Below are 20679 nucleotides of genomic sequence, written 5' to 3'. Positions count from 1 at the left end.
TAGTAAACCTAGTAGTAAGACCAGTTATCCATCTGAATCATTTTTGGACATAGCCTAACTTGAAAACAGTTTCCAAACCTGTTTTTTAACATCCAAAACACATCATACCAAGTTTTAAAGACTTCAAATACATACCACAACCAAGTTTAAACACCCAAAAGCATATTACATCCAAAAGCATCCTACCAAGTTTTAAAGACTTCAAATACATAAATAATTTTCAGACGCCTACTTAACCTTTGTTTTACGCTTCTTCTTAGGCCCGTCAATGTCTTCTGTCTTCACCTGCGTGTAGGGACTCTGCAGCCGCTGAGGTTTTCTCTTCTCCCTTGGCGTACGTGCAATCACAGGTGCTGATTCTTGACTCTGGGGCCGCTGAGGTTTTTTCTTCCCCCTTGGTTTGCCATACATCATTATCTTCTGTTTGCACCTAAGCTTGAACCCTGTCCTCACCTCATTGGTTCCATCTCTCCTCACCTCAGTGGTCCCATCCGCCATCTCCTCACTAGCCTTGTAAACGACCAAGGCCCACATTTGCTTTTCTTCATCAGTGTATTTATCACCCTCTTCCTCGACAACTGTCTCAGCCTCTTTCTCAACCACTTTATCCGCCTCTTCCTCTGCTTCCTCAGCTTCCTCTGCTTCCATAGCTTCCTCTGCTTCCTCTGCTTCCTCAGCTTCTTCTTCCACCATTTCTTCAGCATTTTTTTCGGTGGGACTCTCCTCCACAGCTTCTTCTTTCTCCACCATTTCTTCAGCAATTTTTTCGGTGGGACTCTCCTCCACACCTTCTTCTTCCTCCACCATTTCTTCAGCTATTTTCTCGGTGGGACTCTCCTCCACACCTTCTTCTTCCTCCACCATTTCTTCAGCTATTTTCTCGGTGGGACTCTCCTCCACACCTACTTCTTCCTCCACCATTTCTTCAGCATTTTTTTTCTGTGAGACTCTCCTCGTCACTTTCTTCGGCTTCAACTGCCATCTCCTCACCCTCTTCCTCGACAACTGTCTCAGCCTCTTTTTCAGTCTCGATAGGTGATGGCGCACTTACCGTTGGTCCTCTTAAAAACTCCTCTGGTGGTGTAAGTACTATATTTCTCGCGGCCAATCTCTTCGGTCTACCACGTGGTGGTGTAGGAGTTCCCTTGGCAACTTTCTCAGCCTCTTTCTCTAGATACTCAGTCTCTTCAGAAAGAATACTCTTCCATAACGCATCCGCCTCTACTCTCCTCTTCTCAGCCTCTTCCTCAGTATCGTAATCTTCTTCAGAGACCTCATCTTTTTCTCTAGTTCCCAGCTCTGTTTTATCAGCCTCGTTCTCCTTCTCTTCTTCTTCCTCCACGTTTCCCTTGTCTTTCTCACCATCCTTACTGTTTTCCCCACCCGAGACCACATCCTTTTCCTCGCCAGACTCACTGTTTTCCTTGTCTTCCTTAGCCTTCTCACTGTTTTCCTTCCCTTCAGCTCTACCATAATCTCTATCATCCCATCCAAAATCCATATCTTCACCATAGTTCCTCTCCTCATTTTTGTTGCTCTCAATAGAAGTCAGCTTTTCTTCTATTTTCTTAGCCCTTCTTTTAAGTTGTCGCTGGTTCTTTTCAAATTTACTCATCCTCACATCCATATCACCCAGCTTTGCCTCCACCACTGATTTAAGACCAGAAAACCCTTCACTCATGGCCCCCAAAATCTTTTCTTCCAGAGCTTTCAAGCTCTCCAACCCAGATTTAGAAGACGAATCTTCTAAAAACGTCACCTTTTCTTTGTCCTTCTTCTTCTTAAACACTCGTGCAGCAACATCTAAGTCGTATAGCTCTTTCCAAAATATCTTCTTCTGCTTCACATTTAGCCAGTGGTTCCAAGTATCACTTGTGCTTCCCTCACAATGATACTCTCGCTCCTCATCAATTATACGAGCCAGCATGATTTCCTCACCCACAGTTGGCACCAACACACTGTTAATAACCTGAAAAAAAAACGAAAAAGGAAAATCAGTTTAAATTTTATTATATTCTTCTAGTTTCTACTACAAAGTATATATACATATACCTTTGTGTGTCCAAGTGCAGCATATATATCTTCCAAAGGATAGCCCTTCATGCTACTCTTTGTAAACCGGCTCTTGCACATCCTAGGACAATCTTCAGAAGGTGTGTCTGTAGATAGTCGAAATGTTTTCCCCAGCTTAGGAATACATTCAAAAGCCAAAATCTACACAAATATTGTAGCGCTATCAGATTTACGGTTATAAAACAACTCATATTTGACTAAATTGTATGCTTTACCTCTAATGGAATTATGAATCCAGGAAAGCCGCATGCCGAGTGCACTTCACCCTTCAGAAGCTCCATCATATGCTTGATGTTCTTTATTGCATCTTCAAATGTCAAACGACCCCATGGAAATGTTCTGCAAACATCCAAATCTTCCACGATCCTTAAGATGAACGGGTCTACTGGTCCGCAATCCTTTGCCTGTCCTCTGATAACCCGACCAAGGAAGAACAAGACAGCCATCTTCAATCTATCATTGCATGGCGTCTTCATAGACAACAGCTTGTGCTCCACATCTGTTATGGTGATCTTCTTTAGTCCACCGAAGTAATAATCCACAAACTTCGTACTCCCGAGCTTCAAATATTTCCTCGGATACTCATGGCAGTCTAAGCCCGAGATGAGGGCATGCTCCCTCATAGAATAGCGGATGGGAACACCATTCACACCAAACCATGCAACATCTTCTTCTTCAGTCGAAATGGTGCGCAAGAGTAACATCCACATTCCTTGGAGCTTCAGGTATTGTTCATCAGGCATGTGGAAGAAGTGACGAAATTGAGGATGGGTTGTGAACCATTTAACCTCCTCCTTAAGCTTCTTAATCACGTCCACTGTATTCTTCACAAGGCACTTGGTTTGAATCTTGCAAGTCTTCGTGAACTCTGTGCTCTTGAAGCATAATTCAAGGGGCTGTGGTGGTTGCCTTGCCTGCAATCATAATATATATGTATTAGTCATTTGTTACTACTAAAATTAGTATACTTTCACACTGACAATGATTAAAACGAGTGCAAAAACTACCTTAGATGATACAGCAGACATGTCATCACTTTCTGAATCAACAGAGAGAGAAACTACAGTCGTTTCTCTTGCCGGCTCATTCCCAGCTGAGACCGCCTTTCTAGCTCTAGTTCTACTGGAGACTCCAACGCACGTAGTAGATGGATTCTTTCTTTTTCGGCCCTTCATTTCCTGTACAAGAAATTAGAAACGCTGTTAAAAACACAACAAGTCACTGTCAATTAATCCAAATGCAAACCGCATAGCAAACATCAATTATTACATCTCAACAATGTAATACTCAAAGGAAACTACTCACTTACGAAAAGGAACGAAGATGGAGACTAGATTTCGTCGGAGAAAGAAGAAGAAACGAAGCAGTTCTCGACTCTAGAGAGTTGAGACCCGAGAAATAAGAGGGAGAGAGGACGTCCACGGAGAGATTGATTGATTCTCGATTTAGACGGAGGAGGACGACGGAGAAAGCCACAAAGCACGGAGGCTAGGGTTTCACGCAATCGCAAGAGAGAAGCCGGAGAGGAACGAGACGGGATTTAGATTGGGTCGGGTAGAGAGGGAGAGAGACGAAACGCTTCGTTTAGAGAATAGGATCCGGTTCAGTTTGGTTGGGTCGGGTAGAGCAGGTCGGGTTGGTAATAAGTTGGTTTCATTAAGGTCCCTAGCGTCTTTAGCCACGATTTACCCGATTTTATATTTAAAAAAAAATAAAAAATATATTATTTTTTATTACAGGGTGAAATCAGCATTTCTAATGGAGAGGGAGGGGCATCTCGAGTTAAACTCCGCACCGTTTAGATTACTGATGACATCATACATTTAAACGAAACTAAAACTTGACCATTAGATTGTTTTTTTTTTTTTTTTGCTAATCTTTTTTTTTTTGGGCAAACACAGAAACTGCTAATCAAATCATCAAAATGTCATGTAGCACGCAAATAGAACTTTCAGAATAAATAAATAAAACGCAAGTGCAAGCAACGCGCAAGATAGCGATACACAAACCAAGTCTGTCTTCTTCGGACTCTAGCCCTTCCAAGCAAACTTCACCAATATTTTACACATGAACCGAACCAAACGGAAGAACCCCAATCCGAAGTCATGCTAAACCCAGGAATCTATCAAAACCGTTAAGCTTAACCGGTTCTTACCGACCTTATGCAAGTTTACTTTTTGTCCACTTTCAGTCGGTAAGAAGAAGACAACGACAAACCAGATAACCGAAATAAATTACATATCCGGTACGGTAAAATTAACCGGTGTAGATGTGGAGACGAATGGCGATGGTGAAGATGGTGATGAGACCAAAGAAAATGATGGAGTGAACGAGAATCGAGGCGCCGCTAGTTTGCATATTCCCGAATTCGACGATTCGACCTCTCGCCGGAATCTGAAAGAGCAGTCCCGGTGTCAAAAGCACGAACAATATCACTGCGATCACCACAGGTCCCCAATCCGCCATTAGATTGTTATAAAAAAGCAATTCTTACCGTTCGATTTAACTTTTATTTTCCTATAAAAAAATGCTTACATCAACGAAGACAAAAAGTGGTTTCCTATTATATATAGATTATTATGATTTAATCATAACACAAAAACAATTATCTCTACATCCTTGTGACACTAACGTTGAGACCATGCTGCATGCGAAGAAGAACAGAAGGAACTGGTTCAGATTTTTGACCTTCAACGACCTCAATCTCATATTTTTGTATGATTTTCACAGCCACTGTCTTTATCTGCAAGAACGTTAACTTTTTCCCCAAGCAACTTCTTGGACCAGCGCTAAACGGCAAGAACTTATGTGAAGGTTCATGTCTCAACATTCCACTGTCTGAAATCCATCTCTCTGGTCTGAAATCTTCTGCATCATCTCCCCAAAAAGATTTCATCCTCCCCAATGCATAAATAGATATGACTATCTTCCAGTTGTCATCGACTCTATGCCCAGTGGGAAGCACGTCTGGCTTTGCCGGTGACTTATGGTTAAATGGGACTGATGGGTATAGCCTTAGCGTCTCACACACGGCACCGTCTAGATACACGAGCTTGTCTAAATCTGCTGGATTAAACTTTGGCATCTTGTTGTTAATCTCTTGTCGAATCTTGATCATTGCTTCAGGGTTCTTGGAGAGAAGCCAGAAGAACCAAGAGAGAGCTGAGCTTGTTGTGTCTTTTGCCGCTATCAAAACCCCCAAAATAGTGTCTCTGATGAATTTATCGTTACTTGGTTTCAAGTGTTTATACTTGGTCGTGTCTATAGTCATGTAATACGTTAAAACGTCCATGGCCTCTCCTTCTGAGTCACGAATCCCATGAATTTTGATCTCCTCTCGTTTAGCTGATATGATCTTCTGGAGCATCTCATCGAACACCGCGATACCTCTTCTCATGCTTTTTTCTACTCCAACTCCAATCCAATACTGGAGCTTCCAAAACAGAACTGGCTTGGCATGTCTGTAGAAAAGCCCATCGGCAACACCGTCCACAGCGTAACTGAAATTAACCTTAGGCATTTCGATGGAGAGACATCCTGGATCATACCCGGTTATCAAAATCGAAGACGTATCAAACAAGAATCTGTGGAACAGATCTTGCAAGTCGACGATGATGTTTTTCTCAACAGCGTTTTCGAGAATAGGTACAAGCCCTTGATTCAATTTGCTTACGCTTGTATTCACCCAAAACCTTTGGAAATCTTGATGGCTGAAAATGGCATGAGACGAGTTCCTCATATCCTCCCACAACTCCGAGTCAACGTTGAAAATAGAATCTCCCAAGACTTCAAAGATCTGCTTAAACTCCATCCCTTTGGGGTAATTATCGAAATTTGAACTTAGAATGTAACGGATATTCGCCGGATCAACAGTGATCAGTATGTCAGTTCCACTAAGCCATGGCCCTTTGAAACAAAACGTCATATTGGAGGCCTCAAGAAGCTCGGTGATCGCGTCATAGATACGATTGATATGGACGAGCAGACCCGGAAGCATCCCAAGGACCGGCCAGTTCGTGGGCAAATACTTCGGCGTTTTCTTGTGATGTAAGAAACCTAGGAGGACAAGGAACAAAATGAATGTTGTGCAGATTTCAATCAAACCTATGTTGATCGCCATTGTTGGTGACACTTTTTTTTTCTTTTCTTTTTGTGAACAAACCTAATGGAATTTCCTTATGAACAAGTAATTCATGCGAGAACTCGATTGCTGTATATAAACAGGTTAAGAAATTTACGTATATAATTGTGCAATTATTTATGGTCCCACAGTTTAAGAGCCCATGTTACGATTGATCGTTGTATCTTTGATTGCGTTTGATCTACTTTCTAAGTAAAGAAAGGAACAAGTGTGATTTGTTTGCCCAGTTCACGGATCCTTCCGTTACGTCTGGGGGGAGGCTCGTGCTCCCAATCCACTATCAGATCACCGGGAATAAACCTCCGGCTTGTTACAGATCCTAATCGCACTATCTCTTTGTTTACAGAGTACAAAAGAGATAAGGAATAGGAGATACAAGAATGACAAGATCGTAAAGCTTTTCCGGCGAACTTCGACTCCTCGCGGCGAGGTAACCAAGCTTCTTCTTCTCTGATCGTCACAAGCTAATGATGCTTTGTTCTTGCGTGTAACAAACTCTAACGGCCTCTCCTTCTTGTTGCAGGTATTTAAACAGACGATGAAGGCCCAACGTCTCGTGTCTTCCTCAGCAACCCGTGAGGCCCATTCTGATAATGGATGGCCCAAGATGATCAAAGGCCCCGAGAGAGTGAAGACAAAAGCCCAAACAACATTCTCCACCTTGGCTTTGCTCTCTCTTTCTTCTCATTCGGACAAAACATCTGATACCCTAGCCTCCTGTCGAAAAACTCTCGACACATCTCACTTTAGAGACTCCGCCGCTTTACTCCACCATTCTTTCCAGCTACAATACCTTCAGCTAAGCTCCACCTCGAAGCAAGAACACCATTGATCGAGACGATAATTTCTTTCTGATCAATCTCTAAAGCTGAAACTCTCTTGAGAAACGACGACTAATCCCTCAGATCTTTGAACGAGTAAACCTCCCTCAACTCTCAGGTAACTCCACCTTCTGACTTGCTCCTTGTTTGTTAACATTTCCTTGTTAACTCCACCTCAAATGGAAAAACTGAAACTGACCCTCTGTGTTTCTTATTCACTGCGAGGTACCATCCAAGACACCTCTACCTGCTGCTGGACGACTCCTCTGTCATCTTCCACAGCCGTAGGCATGCCAGCCTACTCCAGAACCTTGATGCTTACAAGACTCTTCTCTAGAGTCTTTCCAGGTACACACTTTGTTAGGATATCGGCTAGATTTAGGCTAGTATGTACCTTGACAACTGTAACCTCTCCTGTTGCTATCACTTCTCTGATAAAGTTGAACTTGGTGCGGATATGTTTAGTCCTCTCGTGATAGCCTCCATTTTTAGCTAAGAATATTGCAGACTGTGAATCGCAATTCATCTTGACTGCTTGTTGTTCGTAACCTAACTCCTCGCAAAACCACTTAAGCCATAGAGCCTCTTTAGATGATTCTGTTAGAGCCATATACTCTGACTCCGTGGTCGATAGAGCCACTACTGGTTGGAGTCCCGATCTCCAACTAACAGTGTTGCCTCCCACTTGATAGATGTATCCAGTGACTGACCTGCTTCTGTCCAAATCAGTTGCGTAGTCAGCATCACAGAATCCTTCCACTCTAAAACTTGAACCTTTAGTGAAAGTCAAGCTGTAGTTATAGGTTCCCTTGATATACTGTAGAATCCACTTCACTGCTTCCCAATGGACCCGTCCTGGACTTCCCATAAACCTACTCACCAAACCTACAGCATGAGCTATGTCTGGCCGTGATCCTACCATGGCGTACATGAGACTCCCAACTGCACTTGCGTAAGGAATGTCTTCCATGTGAGCCGCTTCAACCTCCCTTTCCTTCTCGTCTAAGCTCTTTAATTTGAACTGAGAACCCATAGGAGTTGTTACTGGCTTGCAATCCGTCATGTTGAAGGTCGAGAGTACTTGCTTTAAGTACTTTCCCTGTGACAGCTTAAGAGTTCCCTTTTCTCTATCTCTCAAGATATCCATTCCGAGAATTCTAGACGCTCTTCCCAAATCTTTCATTTCAAATTCTCGATTCAAACTCTCCTTCAACCTCTGAATTTCTCTTGAATCTTTTGAAACTACCAGCATGTCATCAACATAAATGAGTAGATAGATTCTCTCAGAACTCTCTATACCCTTGATGTAGACGCACGGATCATAAGAACTTTGCTTGAACTTCTGATCTTTCATGAACTCGTCAAAGCGTTTATTCCATTGTCTCGGTGACTGCTTGAGACCGTATAATGACTTCTTAAGCCGACATACCCAATCTTCTTTTCCTCTTACTACAAAACCTTCTGGCTGCTCCATATAGATCTCCTCATCCAGAGTGCCATTTAAGAAGGCCGTTTTTACATCCAGTTGCTCTAGCTCTAGGTCCTCACTAACAACTAGAGACAACATCAGTCTAATCGATACATGTTTCACCACTGGTGCAAACACTTCATTATAATCGATTCCTTCTACCTGAGAATAGCCTTTAGCTACCAATCTAGATTTATAACGAGGATCTTCAACTCCAGGGATTCCTGGTTTTCTTTTGTAGACCCATTTACAACCAATTACTCGCTTCTTCTCAGGTCTCTTCACAAGACCCCATGTCTCATTTTTATTTAATGAGTTCATCTCTTCTACGTTTGCAGCATTCCACTGATCTTTTTCTCTGGTCCTCATAGCCTCTGCATAAGACTTTGGCTCATCTATCTCAATGTCTTGTGCTGCTGCCAACGCATAAGCCACAACATCAAAATCATCAAACTTAGATGGCATCTTGATCTCCCTACGACTTCTGTCTCTGGCCAAAATGTAGTTCCCCAAATCCTGTTCCTCCTCTGAACTACTTTCAGATTCTTCAGATGTAGACCCTGTAGCAATATCTGATCTAGAGCTAGCTTCACCTGACTCGGTAGACTCTGTTACTGTACCAGACGTAGACGCCTCTAAGTCATGAAGACAACTCGAAGGACCTCTAATCAGTTCTGGACTGAAAGAGACTTTCTTTCCTTTTCCTTTCCCCGTTTCCTCGACTTGAGCCTTTTCTGATTTAGCAGTCTTGATTCTAGATTCTTGAGATTTCTGAGAATCCTTGAAAACTTTTTCTTCGTGAAAGATAACATTTCTGCTCGTCACACACTTGCCTTCTTCCGGCATCCATACTCTAAATCCCTTAGTTCCCTGAGGATAGCCCACGAAATAGCCCTTTGTTGCTCTCGTACTGGTCTTAGATTTCACGGAGTGAACGTACGCAGAACAGCCAAATCTTCTCAAGTGTGATAAGCTTGGCTTGAATCCACTCCATAACTCTTCTGGAATCTTAAATTCAATAGCTGAACTCGGTGATCTGTTAATAAGGTACACCGCAGTGGAGGCTGCTTCCGCCCAAAATCTTTCTTCCATTCCACTTTCTGCTAACATACACCTTACACGTTCCATGATGGTCCTATTCATCCTTTCTGAAACGCCATTTTGCTGAGGTGTGTACACACAAGTTCTATGCCTCTTGATTCCTGCTCCTTTGCAGAATTCATCAAACTTGGTGTTGCAATATTCAAGCCCGTTGTCTGTACGCAGACACTTTACTTTCTTTGATGTCTGATTCTCTACTTCCATCTTCCATTCTTTGAACTTTGAGAAAGCCTCGCCTTTAGTCTCTAAGAAATATATCCAGACCTTCCGTGAGTAGTCGTCAATGAAAGTGATGAAGTATTGTTTCTCAGCTAGACTTGGAACCACAGATGGAGCTCCCCATAGGTCAGAATGGATGTACTCCAAAACCGCTTTAGAAGTATGTTTCCCTTTCTTGAAGCTCTGCTTGTGTGCTTTTCCCAAAACACACTCTTCACAGAAACCAAGTGAGCTGACATCTTTACTTTCCAAGTAACCTTGCTTGACCAGCGCTTCCATATTCTTCAAGCTGAGATGACCCAACCTAGAATGCCATTTCCTCGTAGAATCAGCCTTACACGTAGTTACGTGTGCTTCCCCATTTAGCACTGTTCCTTGAAGATAGTACAGACCATCAGTGTAGACGCCTGCAATAACTTCTCTTCCATCTTTGTAGAAATTAACTCTGAACTTGTCACCAGAGTAATTACACCCAGCCTTCTCTAAACACCCATATGAGATCAAGTTTCTGCCCATTGTAGGCATGTACTTAACCTCCGTAAGTACAACCATCGTGCCATCAGGATTTCTTATCCTAATTTTCCCTACTCCTTTGATTTCGCTATAAGTGTCGTTTCCCATCAACACCTTACCACCTTCACCCTCATGAAAGTCAAAGAGCACCTCTTTGTTTGGTGTGATGTGGAAGCTGGCTCCAGAATCCATTACCCATTCATCCCTGGTATCCTGAACACTCGCTGTAAGTATCAACGGCTCTTTCTTGACTGCTGCTACGTTTGCTGAGTTTGAACTCCTGTTATTTCTGTCAGGACACTCACGCTTCCAGTGACCTTCTTTTCCGCAGATAAAGCATCCTTTATCAGTCTTGGAGTTGCTTTGCTTAGAGGTAAACCTTCCTCTACTCTTGGAACGGCTCCGGTTTGAACGGTTCCCCTTCTTATCATTCCTTCCTCGATCACTAACATATAGGCCCTCTGCCTCATTTTTTTGTTTATGCAGCAATCCCTTTTCCCTTAACTCTGTCTCCTTTGCATACGCTGAGGTTATGACTTCGTCAACCGTGAGCGAGTCTTTGCCACTTCCATACTTTAAAGTATGTACTAAAGCCTCAAACTTTGGTGGTAAGCTCGTGAGTATCTGAATTGCCTGATCCTCATCGGTAATGTTAATGCTTAGACTCTCCAAATCATTCACTAGCTTTAAGAAAGTATCCAAGTTTTGCTCAATCGTCTTATGCTCATCCATCTTATAACTTGCGAATCTTTGCTTCAGATATATCCTGTTGGGAAGTGATTTGGTCTGATAATCCTTCTCCAAAGCTTTCCAAATACCAAGTGCGGTTTCTTCCTTCATTACTTTCCTTATGATTTGATCACTCAAGCTCATCTTGATAAGACTTCTAACACGCTTATCCTTTGCAGCTCTCTTGGGATCAACTTCAGACTTCGCATCAGCTTCAGGCTTAGAATCATCATCAACCTTCGCTGGATCTTCAGGTTTGATCACTTCTTCCTCAAGAACTGAATCCAAACCGAGAATCTCAAGAGCACATAACATCTTGTGCTTCCAAATGCCGAAATCTCCTTGTCCATCAAACTTATCAACCTCAAATTTTCCTCGTGTTGGCTCCATCACTAATCTTCTGTATCTCGACCTTCAACCTTCAGGATACAGACTGAAGTTGAAAGCCTTCGTGTAGATCAAGAACCGCAGACCTCCTTGACGAGAACAGCTGAATCAACTGCAGACTCTTCAACGCAAACAACACACACAGATTAACCAGATAAGTTTCGAACCTTGACCTGATTCTTCTTCTTGCTCGCTTGAATCTCTGAATGACGCTATTGCTCTTCGTACTGGTCCGAATGAGAACTTGAGGCGATGACCTTGATACAATAACCAGCGCTCTGATACCACTTGTTACGATTGATCGTTGTATCTTTGATTGCGTTTGATCTACTTTCTAAGTAAAGAAAGGAACAAGTGTGATTTGTTTGCCCAGTTCACGGATCCTTCCGTTACGTCTGGGGGGAGGCTCGTGCTCCCAATCCACTATCAGATCACCGGGAATAAACCTCCGGCTTGTTACAGATCCTAATCGCACTATCTCTTTGTTTACAGAGTACAAAAGAGATAAGGAATAGGAGATACAAGAATGACAAGATCGTAAAGCTTTTCCGGCGAACTTCGACTCCTCGCGGCGAGGTAACCAAGCTTCTTCTTCTCCGATCGTCACAAGCTAATGATGCTTTGTTCTTGCGTGTAACAAACTCTAACGGCCTCTCCTTCTTGTTGCAGGTATTTAAACAGACGATGAAGGCCCAACGTCTCGTGTCTTCCTCAGCAACCCGTGAGGCCCATTCTGATAATGGATGGCCCAAGATGATCAAAGGCCCCGAGAGAGTGAAGACAAAAGCCCAAACAACAGCCCAGACCATGTTAACCCTAGTATCTTAACTGGAGTTCTTAGATTCGGCTAAGAGATGGTTCTTAGTTTTTCTTAGATTTTTTAACTAAGAAAAACTAATAACTGTCTCTTAAGTAACATATATAAGAACCGTCTTTTAGCCAAAAAGTGTAAAAACAAAAAAACAAAAAAAGGTCAAATCATGAGTTAAAAACCACAGCTAAAAGACCGGGGTTAATCATACCCTTAAGAATCTGAAACTATTTATATATGGTCCCCAAAATTTAAGACCCCCTAAAATCTAGGGAAATTGCACCCAGTAACCAAAAAAAAAAAACAAAATTCACTACCTAACTAAAAACACCCCCTCTCTCCTACTTTCTCTTCCTATCTCTCTCTACTCTCTCTCTAAAAATCTAATTTCCCTTTTTTTTTTGGCTATTTAGCAAATAAGCCCTAAAATCTATGTATGTAATTATAAATCTGACAATAAACAACTTGAGGTTTACATGTGTTAATTGATAAATTGTACCGACTTCTGTGTCTTTTACATGACTACGAATACATTAAAACATGTGTGCAGAGCCGGTCATGAGATTCATATACACTTAAAGCCGCAATCGAAAAGAGAAAAAGTGGCTGGTTTTGTACTTTTTTCAGAAAAAAATTGACTGTTTTCAAAGGCCATATTTTCCAGTGAAATTTTGCTTTGCCTTAATGCAGTCTCTGCATTTGTGTTGTGAACAGAGTCAAAATCTCGTCCAAGAGATGAAATGAGTCAGCATACGAAAGTGAATCGGAAATAGAGGTGTTCGTATATATTCATGAAAGATGCGGAAGCACTATTCCATGTGCATTTCAGAAAGAGTGAAAGTGGAATCCCTTTCAAACAAATTGAAGATCATATTTATCAGAGGCATAAATATGAGAAAACATCTTTAATTTCAAGAAATTGTTTGAAATACCATAAGTTGGTTATCACTTTTCAGAAATAATACTTGGGATTAGAGTTTATAGATTAAAAGTTTAATATATAAGGGAGTGGTTAGGGTTTTTTTTCACAACAAAAAGCTATTCTATTTCTCAAACTTGAGGTGGTCTGGGTAACCAGACCGGAATAGAACAACCAATAAAATAAATTTCTCTATGGAAAGACCTTGTTGTCCTAGCTAAAGAGTCTGAAATCTGATTTTGCGCTCGTGGAATATGAGTAATCTTGAAGTTCGGGAAGCATATCTTCAGGGTCTTTATCCTCTCCAATTCTGTTGCAAAGCTTGGCCAAGCTTCGGGCTCCTTAATCATGGCGATCAAATCCTTGCAGTCCGTTCTGAAGCTCTAACATGTCGAGTGCTGAAGCATACTCTCCATCGTCCATCTCAGTGCTTCCATAGTTTCGTGTTCCCATAAGTTGAACTTTTCCCAAGCTGTCTATCCAAGCCCATCCATACCCGCTAAGCTGTGCCGTAGAAGTCCATGACCCGTCTATCATGCAAATATTACCTAAGCTTAAGACTTGAGGTTCGTCAATACTATGTCCTTGTGGAGTTGATGACACCATCTCGTTTGCATTGAACCAGGCTTGACACTCACTCTCCGCATAGCGAACTAACTCCAAAGGATCTCTGTCTATTCCCCTAAATAGTTTATCATTTCTTGCCTTCCAAATGTACTAGATTATCCAAGGATAAGGATCTCTATCTAAATTTGGCTCGACAATGCTACTCTTTGTCCAGAAGAGGTAATCCATATTGGCATATATACTCGGGACAAGAAAGATATTTGGGCTAGTTTGCATCGCTGATAAGGCCAAACTTGTAAAGCCGGTGGGCATTCAAAAATTTCATGAGTAGCATATTCTTTTGGTTCACCACATCGTGGGCAATAGTTATCGCATCTTATGTTACGCCTTATCAAATTCTTTGTTACTGCCACATGAAATGTTATCAATTGCCGTATAAGATGACATATCTTATGTGGGGCTTTTATCGTCCAAGCAAAGGCTTGAAGCTTTGTTACACTGGGCTCCAATACTTCCTTCTCATCCTCAGCCTTCAATAAGTTGCGAGCTACCCAATATCCTGATTTAACCGTGTACTGGTCATTCTTAGTGTAGTTCCAACAAAATGTGTCACGGCGATGAGCTGAGCTTATGGCCAAACTCCTTATGAAAGGTATATCTTCAGAGGCAACATAGTCCTCCAGTAATCCAACATCCCATTCCTTCGATTTTTGATTAATAAGATTGATGACTCTCATGTTCGGATGTAAAACTGGGGCTACGGGGCGAGCCGGCCTAGCTGGTATTGTAGGGATCCAAGGATCCTCCCATACCTGACCTCATATCCTGAATGTTTCTTCTGTCTGATTCCCAATAGCAATAGCTTTCGTGCTGCTGAAATTCTGGTCCATACATCGATGGACTGTTTACAGAGATTGTCCGTAAAGGCGAGCTCATTCTGTAGTATCTCCCCCTCAATACTCTAGCCATCAATGAATCAGGGTATTGAACTAGCCTCCAGAGTTGTTTTGCTAGTAAAGCCAGGCTAAACTTATGGATCATACGAAAATCAATCTCGCCCTTCTCTCGTGGTAAGCAGACCTTTTCCCATTTTGTCCAGTGAATTCCTCTTTCCGGGAGATTTGAACTCCACCAGAAGTGTGTAATGGCACTTGCAAGATTTTCACATATCTCCAATAGGAGCAAAAAACTAGACATAACATATGTCGAGAGAGATAGATTTGATCAACACTTCTTTTCCTCCTTTAGAAAGCCATCTACCCGTCAATCCATTCACCCTATGCATTAGCTTGTCTTTCAGAAAAGCAAATACTTTGCATTTGGATCAGCTAATATCCTCTGGAATTTCTAGATATGTTCCTATTCCTCCTTCATTTTGGATTCCGAGAGTATCTTTGATATGCTGTCTAACATTTGGGTTCATCCTCTTACCAAAGAGTATATAAGATTTCTCAAAGTTAATACATTGTCCTGATGCTTGTCCATATTTCCTGACTACTTTCATTACTTCTTCACATTCACGTGGTTCCATCTTACAGAAGAAAAAGCTATCAGCAAATAGAAGGTGTGATATTGAAGGACACGCGCGTGTAATGTCATCCCCATTATTTTTTTGGGAGTGGTTAGGTTTATGAACTTAAATAAATGATAATTAAATATTTATGAATGATTTAAAAATGTTAGTTAGTTTTTTCATCCAAATTATAGTGTTTGTAAAAATAGTCATTTTTAATAGTAAATTTGAAAAGTGTTATCAAATTTGTTGTAAATTAGAAATCATTATTTAATTTGTGTGAAAACAATTGTCTGTATATATGATTAAGTGTTGTAGAATTCTATTTTTTTCTTTGCGGAATTTATTTCTTAAAGAAACCAGTGAAAGGATGATTTCACGGGAAGAATGTGATGCAAAATGATAGGGAAAGTGGTCTTGGTTATGTTGTGTAGCTATATGTTCTTTTCTGATGATGGAAGGTGGTGGGACAGACTCATAATTATTCAAGACATGTTTAGTGTCGAAAACAGGCCCTGCTCAAATTTTGTGTGGACCATGTGCTTAAAAAGATATTGTAATTTTTTGGTTTAAAACAATGATAAAACCAATACATTTTAGTTAAAAAAACAGCAATATGTTAAAATGTTGAGGATTAAAAATATCAAATACCTTTAAGATATAACTAGGTGAATTGCTCGCTTACTCGTACACGTTGTTTGGGCTTTAATATAATTTTTAGATTTAATCTATATATATTTCCTCATATAAAAGTAGCATATGTTATTTTATGTAGTTATATGAATGCTTAGATAACTGATTATACATGTAAAGCACTACATTTATATAATTATTTTATGTATGAATATGCGAGTATAAATACTATCATAGTTTTGCTCAAAAAAAATTACTATCTAGTTAATATTCAACAAAGACAACCAATATTAATCTTTATTATCTTTGTGAAAAACACTACAACAAAAATATATAAATGATAAATGATTCAAGTTGAACTATCAATACAAGAGTTTTTGTATTGTATGTATAACTATTGTTATGAACTCTCTCACCCTCATTCCTTCTTTCTTTGTAATTTTCTCTTTCTCGCTGATTTTCTTAGTCATGTTGTGTAGCTATATGTTCTTTTCTGATGATGGAATGTGGAGGGACAGACTCATAATTATTCAACACATGGTAGTGTCGAAACCAGGCCCTGCTCAAATTTTTTGTGGACCATGTGCTTAAAAAGAGATTGTAATTTTTTGGTTTAAAACAATGATAAAACCAATACCTTTTAATAAAAAAAACAGCAATATGTTAAAATGTTGAGGATTAAAAATATCAAATGTCTTTAAGATATAACTAGGTGGATTTACACGTTGTGCGAGCTTTAATATAATTTTTAGATTTATGGTTACATTTGTACAGAGCCGTGCTCACCATATCAATTTTGGGGCATTGGCCCTAGGCTCCCTCTCACATTAATATATTTTGGGGTTTCCATATTCATAAATCATATAATCAATATATGATAATATGATAAAACTAGAATTATCTTTTAATACTTTTCAATAATATGATCATTTCTGCTTAATTGTTGTGAATATTAATTTCATTGTATATTTTTTATTTTGAATGTCGAAAACATTTTACTGCATATAATTTGAGTTTGTATATACAATTTTCAGTTGTAACCAAAATATAACTTTTGCCATTAATTTTCATAAGATTAATTTTTCTTAAAAATAATTTTAAAATATAAGATAAGAACTCAAATAATATGACCATTTCTGCTTAATTGTTGTGAATATTAATTTCATTGTATATTTTTTATTTTGAATGTCGAAAACATTTTCCTGCATATAATTTGAGTTTGTATATACAATTTTCAGTTGTAACCAAAATATAACTTTTGCCATTAATTTTCATAAGATTATTTTTTCTTAAAAATAATTTTAAAATATAAGATAAGAACAATTTATTTTCTGGTTCGTATTAAAAAATTTAATACGCATATTTGATATAAAATAAATTATTTTTGCCCTAGACCCCTAATAGCCGTCGCACGGCACTGCATTTGTATAATATATACATATTTCCTCGTATAAAAGTAGCATATATTATTTTTAGAGAAAAAGACTAGTATAACACCATACCAAGTTTTTGTTCCCAAAGTAGCACTCAAGGCTCAAAGTCACAAAAATAGATTTCATTAAAGAGGTAAATATACACTTATACTTCTTGGGTTAATTAATCCAAACCTTAGGGTTTAGAGTTAAGGAGTGGGGTTTTAGAATTAGGGTTTAAAATTTTATAAAAAATAAATACTAAAATAAAAAATAAAAATTTTAAAAACAGTTTCAAAAAGTATTTTAAATTATAAAAAGAAAATTTGAAAAAAAAATTAAAAAAATTTTCAAAAAAAAAATTATAAAAATTTCGAATCTGAAAACAAATAATCTGAAACTATAATTTTTTTTTTCATTTATTTTATTTTTATTTTATTTATTTTTATTTATTTTTTTTGTTTATTTAATTTTAAACCAAGGGTATTAGGGATATTTTACCCTTTAATGAATGTCATTTTTATGACTTTCTTCTTATAGTGCCATTTTTGAGACATAAACTTCAAAAGGTGCTATTATTGACAATTGCCCTTATTTTTATGTAGTTATATGAATGATAATTGATTGTACACGTAAAGCAAATAAAAATTGTTGTACATGTATATAATTATTTTATGCATGAATATGCGAGTATAAATACTATCATAGTTTTGCTCAAAAAAAAAATACTATCATAGTTAATATTCAACAAAGATTTATCCTTGTGAAAAACACTACAACAAAATTATATAAATGATTCAAGTTGAACTATAACAAAGAGTCAAGTCTATACCAGAGTTTTTGTATTGTATGTATGAACTATTGTATGTATAAAGAGGCTTTGTTTATGATGCATCCAGAGAAGGCGCCAGGACCGGATGGTATGACGGCTCTTTTTTTCCAGCATTCCTGGCATATCATTAAGAATGATTTGGTAACAATGGTAAATAATTTTTTGGTGTCTGGGGACTTGGATCCACGGTTAAATATTACTAATATATGTATGATCCCAAAGACGGAGAGGCCTACTAGGATGACGGAATTGAGACCCATTAGTCTATGTAATGTCGGGTATAAAATTATCTCGAAGGTTCTGTGCCAGCGGCTGAAACTTTGTCTGCCGTCTCTTATTTCGGAAACGCAATCGGCATTCGTGGCAGGGAGGTTGATAACTGATAATATTCTTATAGCTCAGGAGATGTTTCATGGATTACGGACTAACAAATCATGTCAAGGAAAATATATGGCAATTAAAACGGATATGAGCAAAGCGTATGATAGAGTGGAATGGGACTTTATTAAAGCTTTACTAGAGAAGATGGGTTTTGATCTTCATTGGATTAAATTAATGATGGAATGCATATCATCGGTTCAATATCGGGTTTTACTAAATGGACAACCAAGAGGCCTTATTATTCCGAATAGAGGGTTACGGCAAGGAGATCCGTTATCTCCTTATTTATTTATTTTGTGCACTGAGGCTTTGATTGCAAATATTAAAAAGGCGGAGGATGGGAAACAATTGACAGGAATGAAGGTAGCTCGAGCATGTCCTTCCATTTCACATCTACTGTTTGCGGATGATAGTCTTTTCTTTTGCAAAGCCCAGAGAGAGGAATGTCAAACTATTCTCAGAATCTTAAAGGAATATGAGATGGTGTCAGGTCAACTCATTAATTTTGAGAAGTCTTCGATCCAATTTGGACATAAAATTGAAGAGTCCAACAGACAGGAAATGAGAGACATCCTGGGCATTCAGAATCATGGAGGAATGGGAACTTATCTAGGATTACCAGAAAATCTTGGGGGTTCAAAGGTTCAGGTTTTTAGTTTTGTGCAGGATAGACTAAACAAACGGGTTAATGGTTGGACTTTTAAGTTCTTTACAAAAGGAGGAAAAGAGGTGATTATTAAATCGGTGATTACGGCATTACCAAATCATGTGATGTCTTGCTATCGATTGCCTAAGGCAACCGTAAAGAAACTGACAGGTGCGGTAGCCCAATTTTGGTGGAGCCCCGGGGGAAGTACGAGAGGTATGCATTGGAAATCTTGGGATAAAGTATGTGTTAGCAAGGAGGAAGGAGGACTGGGTTTTAAAGACATCACTGATTTCAATACAGCGATGCTTGGTAAACAGTTTTGGCGATTGATCGAGAAGCCAAATACTTTATTTTCTCGAGTTTTTAAAGGTCGATATTTCAGGAATGCCTCACCCCTGGAACCGATTCGCTCATACTCTCCGTCATATGGATGGCGGAGTATTACATCAGCTAGATCTCTGGTTAGCAAAGGACTAATCAAACGGGTGGGATCAGGATCTTCTATCTCTGTATGGAATGATCCTTGGCTCCCAACCACTCGCCCGAGACCAGCAAATAAAAACCAACACAATCTTTACCCTGACCTCACAGTGGCTTCTCTTATAGACCCCACTTTGGGAATTTGGAACTCGCAGGCACTTCAGGCTCTAGTGGATCCACAGGATGTGAAAATTATCGAGAGTATACGACTGAGTAGATATCAGTTGGAGGACAAAGATGGATGGCATTTCACAACAAAAGGGAAATACACGGTTAAATCGGGATATCAGGTAGAACGAGTTTACCCGGATATAGCAAAACCACCAGCATTTTTTGGACCTACGGTCGATGGTTTGAAATCATTCTGCTGGAAAGTCAGGTGTCCACCAAAGCTTAAACATTTTCTCTGGCAGTTGGTGACAGGGTGTATAGCGGTTAAGAAAAATTTACAAGCGAGAGGGATAACTGGCGATATATGTTGTACAAGATGCGGAGCTGAGGAGGAATCGATAAATCATGTGTTTTTCGAATGTCCTCCAGCACTTCAGGTTTGGGCTCTCTCAAAGATACCATCAAATCCAACTACATTTCCCACACAATCCCTTTTTGCAAATATGGATCATCTTTTCTGGAGAGTCTTTCCGCAGTTAGATGATCATCAGTTCGCATGGATACTATGGTATATCTGGAAAGGAAGGAATAGTAAGGTTTTTAGTAATCTGGATATTGATCCTAGGGATACGCTCAAATTGGCGGAAACAGAATCAACCCTTTGGGCTGAAGCCCAACTAGTGAATGAACAGAGAATGGTCCCACAGGAAGAGATTAGGTCTTCACTGTTAAATCCAGGACGATGGTGTTTCACAGATGGTTCCTGGAAAGAGAAAGATACTTTCTCCGGCCAGGGTTGGCACAGCACTTTAGAAGGCTTCGCTGGGTTGCTGGGGGCGAGGAATGTTCGGGCTAGCCTTTCTCCTCTACATGCGGAGATGGAAGCACTACTATGGGCTATGGAATGTATGAGGAATTT

At 39.6% G+C, this 20679-nt stretch overlaps 6 protein-coding genes across 6 annotated transcripts; all 6 read right to left on the bottom strand.

Annotated features, from left to right (window-relative positions):
* Nucleotides 1-228: 228 nt before the first annotated feature.
* On the bottom strand, nucleotides 229-921 carry LOC106418801 (histone H3.v1-like). The gene has a single exon (XM_013859556.1). The coding sequence runs from the start codon at nucleotides 919-921 to the stop codon at nucleotides 229-231; it is 693 nt and encodes a 230-aa protein (XP_013715010.1).
* On the bottom strand, nucleotides 912-2133 carry LOC111199919 (nestin-like). The gene is made up of 2 exons (XM_022690548.2): nucleotides 2053-2133; nucleotides 912-1969 (listed from the first exon to the last, which is right to left on the bottom strand). The coding sequence occupies exons 1-2, from the start codon at nucleotides 2131-2133 to the stop codon at nucleotides 926-928; spliced, it is 1125 nt and encodes a 374-aa protein (XP_022546269.2). The 3' UTR covers nucleotides 912-925.
* A 137-nt stretch (nucleotides 2134-2270) lies between these two features.
* Nucleotides 2271-3248, bottom strand: LOC106418803 (uncharacterized protein At3g43530-like). The gene is made up of 2 exons (XM_022690547.2): nucleotides 3081-3248; nucleotides 2271-2987 (listed from the first exon to the last, which is right to left on the bottom strand). Exons 1-2 carry the CDS (start codon nucleotides 3246-3248, stop codon nucleotides 2271-2273), a joined length of 885 nt encoding a protein of 294 aa, XP_022546268.1.
* Nucleotides 3249-4229: 981 nt separating this feature from the next.
* LOC106418744 lies at nucleotides 4230-4539 on the bottom strand. Its single transcript, XM_013859503.3, has one exon. The coding sequence runs from the start codon at nucleotides 4537-4539 to the stop codon at nucleotides 4330-4332; it is 210 nt and encodes a 69-aa protein (XP_013714957.1). The 3' UTR covers nucleotides 4230-4329.
* A 30-nt stretch (nucleotides 4540-4569) lies between these two features.
* LOC106418743 (alkane hydroxylase MAH1-like) lies at nucleotides 4570-6283 on the bottom strand. The gene has a single exon (XM_013859502.3). The coding sequence runs from the start codon at nucleotides 6191-6193 to the stop codon at nucleotides 4685-4687; it is 1509 nt and encodes a 502-aa protein (XP_013714956.2). The 5' UTR covers nucleotides 6194-6283; the 3' UTR covers nucleotides 4570-4684.
* A 7241-nt stretch (nucleotides 6284-13524) lies between these two features.
* Nucleotides 13525-14486, bottom strand: LOC106418804. Its single transcript, XM_013859559.1, has 2 exons — nucleotides 14247-14486; nucleotides 13525-13887 (listed from the first exon to the last, which is right to left on the bottom strand). Exons 1-2 carry the CDS (start codon nucleotides 14484-14486, stop codon nucleotides 13525-13527), a joined length of 603 nt encoding a protein of 200 aa, XP_013715013.1.
* Between the last annotated feature and the right edge of the window lie 6193 nt (nucleotides 14487-20679).

This window comes from Brassica napus, chromosome A8 (genome assembly GCF_020379485.1).
Source record: "Brassica napus cultivar Da-Ae chromosome A8, Da-Ae, whole genome shotgun sequence".
Taxonomy (NCBI): domain Eukaryota; kingdom Viridiplantae; phylum Streptophyta; class Magnoliopsida; order Brassicales; family Brassicaceae; genus Brassica; species Brassica napus.
The sequence above is the reverse complement of the archived record's forward strand: the minus strand, read 5'-3'. Positions and strand labels throughout refer to the sequence as shown.

Coding starts and splice junctions, on each gene's coding strand:
- LOC111199919 (XM_022690548.2), bottom strand. CDS start 2,133: ATGTGCAAGAGCCGGTTTACAAAGAGTAGCATGAAGGGCTATCCTTTG. Junction 1,970..2,052: donor CTGCACTTGGACACACAAAG/GTATATGTATAT, acceptor TTTTTTTTTCAG/GTTATTAACAGTGTGTTGGT.
- LOC106418743 (XM_013859502.3), bottom strand. CDS start 6,193: ATGGCGATCAACATAGGTTTGATTGAAATCTGCACAACATTCATTTTG.
- LOC106418804 (XM_013859559.1), bottom strand. CDS start 14,486: ATGAGAGTCATCAATCTTATTAATCAAAAATCGAAGGAATGGGATGTT. Junction 13,888..14,246: donor AGGAAGTATTGGAGCCCAGT/GTAACAAAGCTT, acceptor TACATTTGGAAG/GCAAGAAATGATAAACTATT.
- LOC106418801 (XM_013859556.1), bottom strand. CDS start 921: ATGGTGGAGGAAGAAGTAGGTGTGGAGGAGAGTCCCACCGAGAAAATA.
- LOC106418803 (XM_022690547.2), bottom strand. CDS start 3,248: ATGAAGGGCCGAAAAAGAAAGAATCCATCTACTACGTGCGTTGGAGTC. Junction 2,988..3,080: donor TGTCTGCTGTATCATCTAAG/GTAGTTTTTGCA, acceptor TTATGATTGCAG/GCAAGGCAACCACCACAGCC.
- LOC106418744 (XM_013859503.3), bottom strand. CDS start 4,539: ATGGCGGATTGGGGACCTGTGGTGATCGCAGTGATATTGTTCGTGCTT.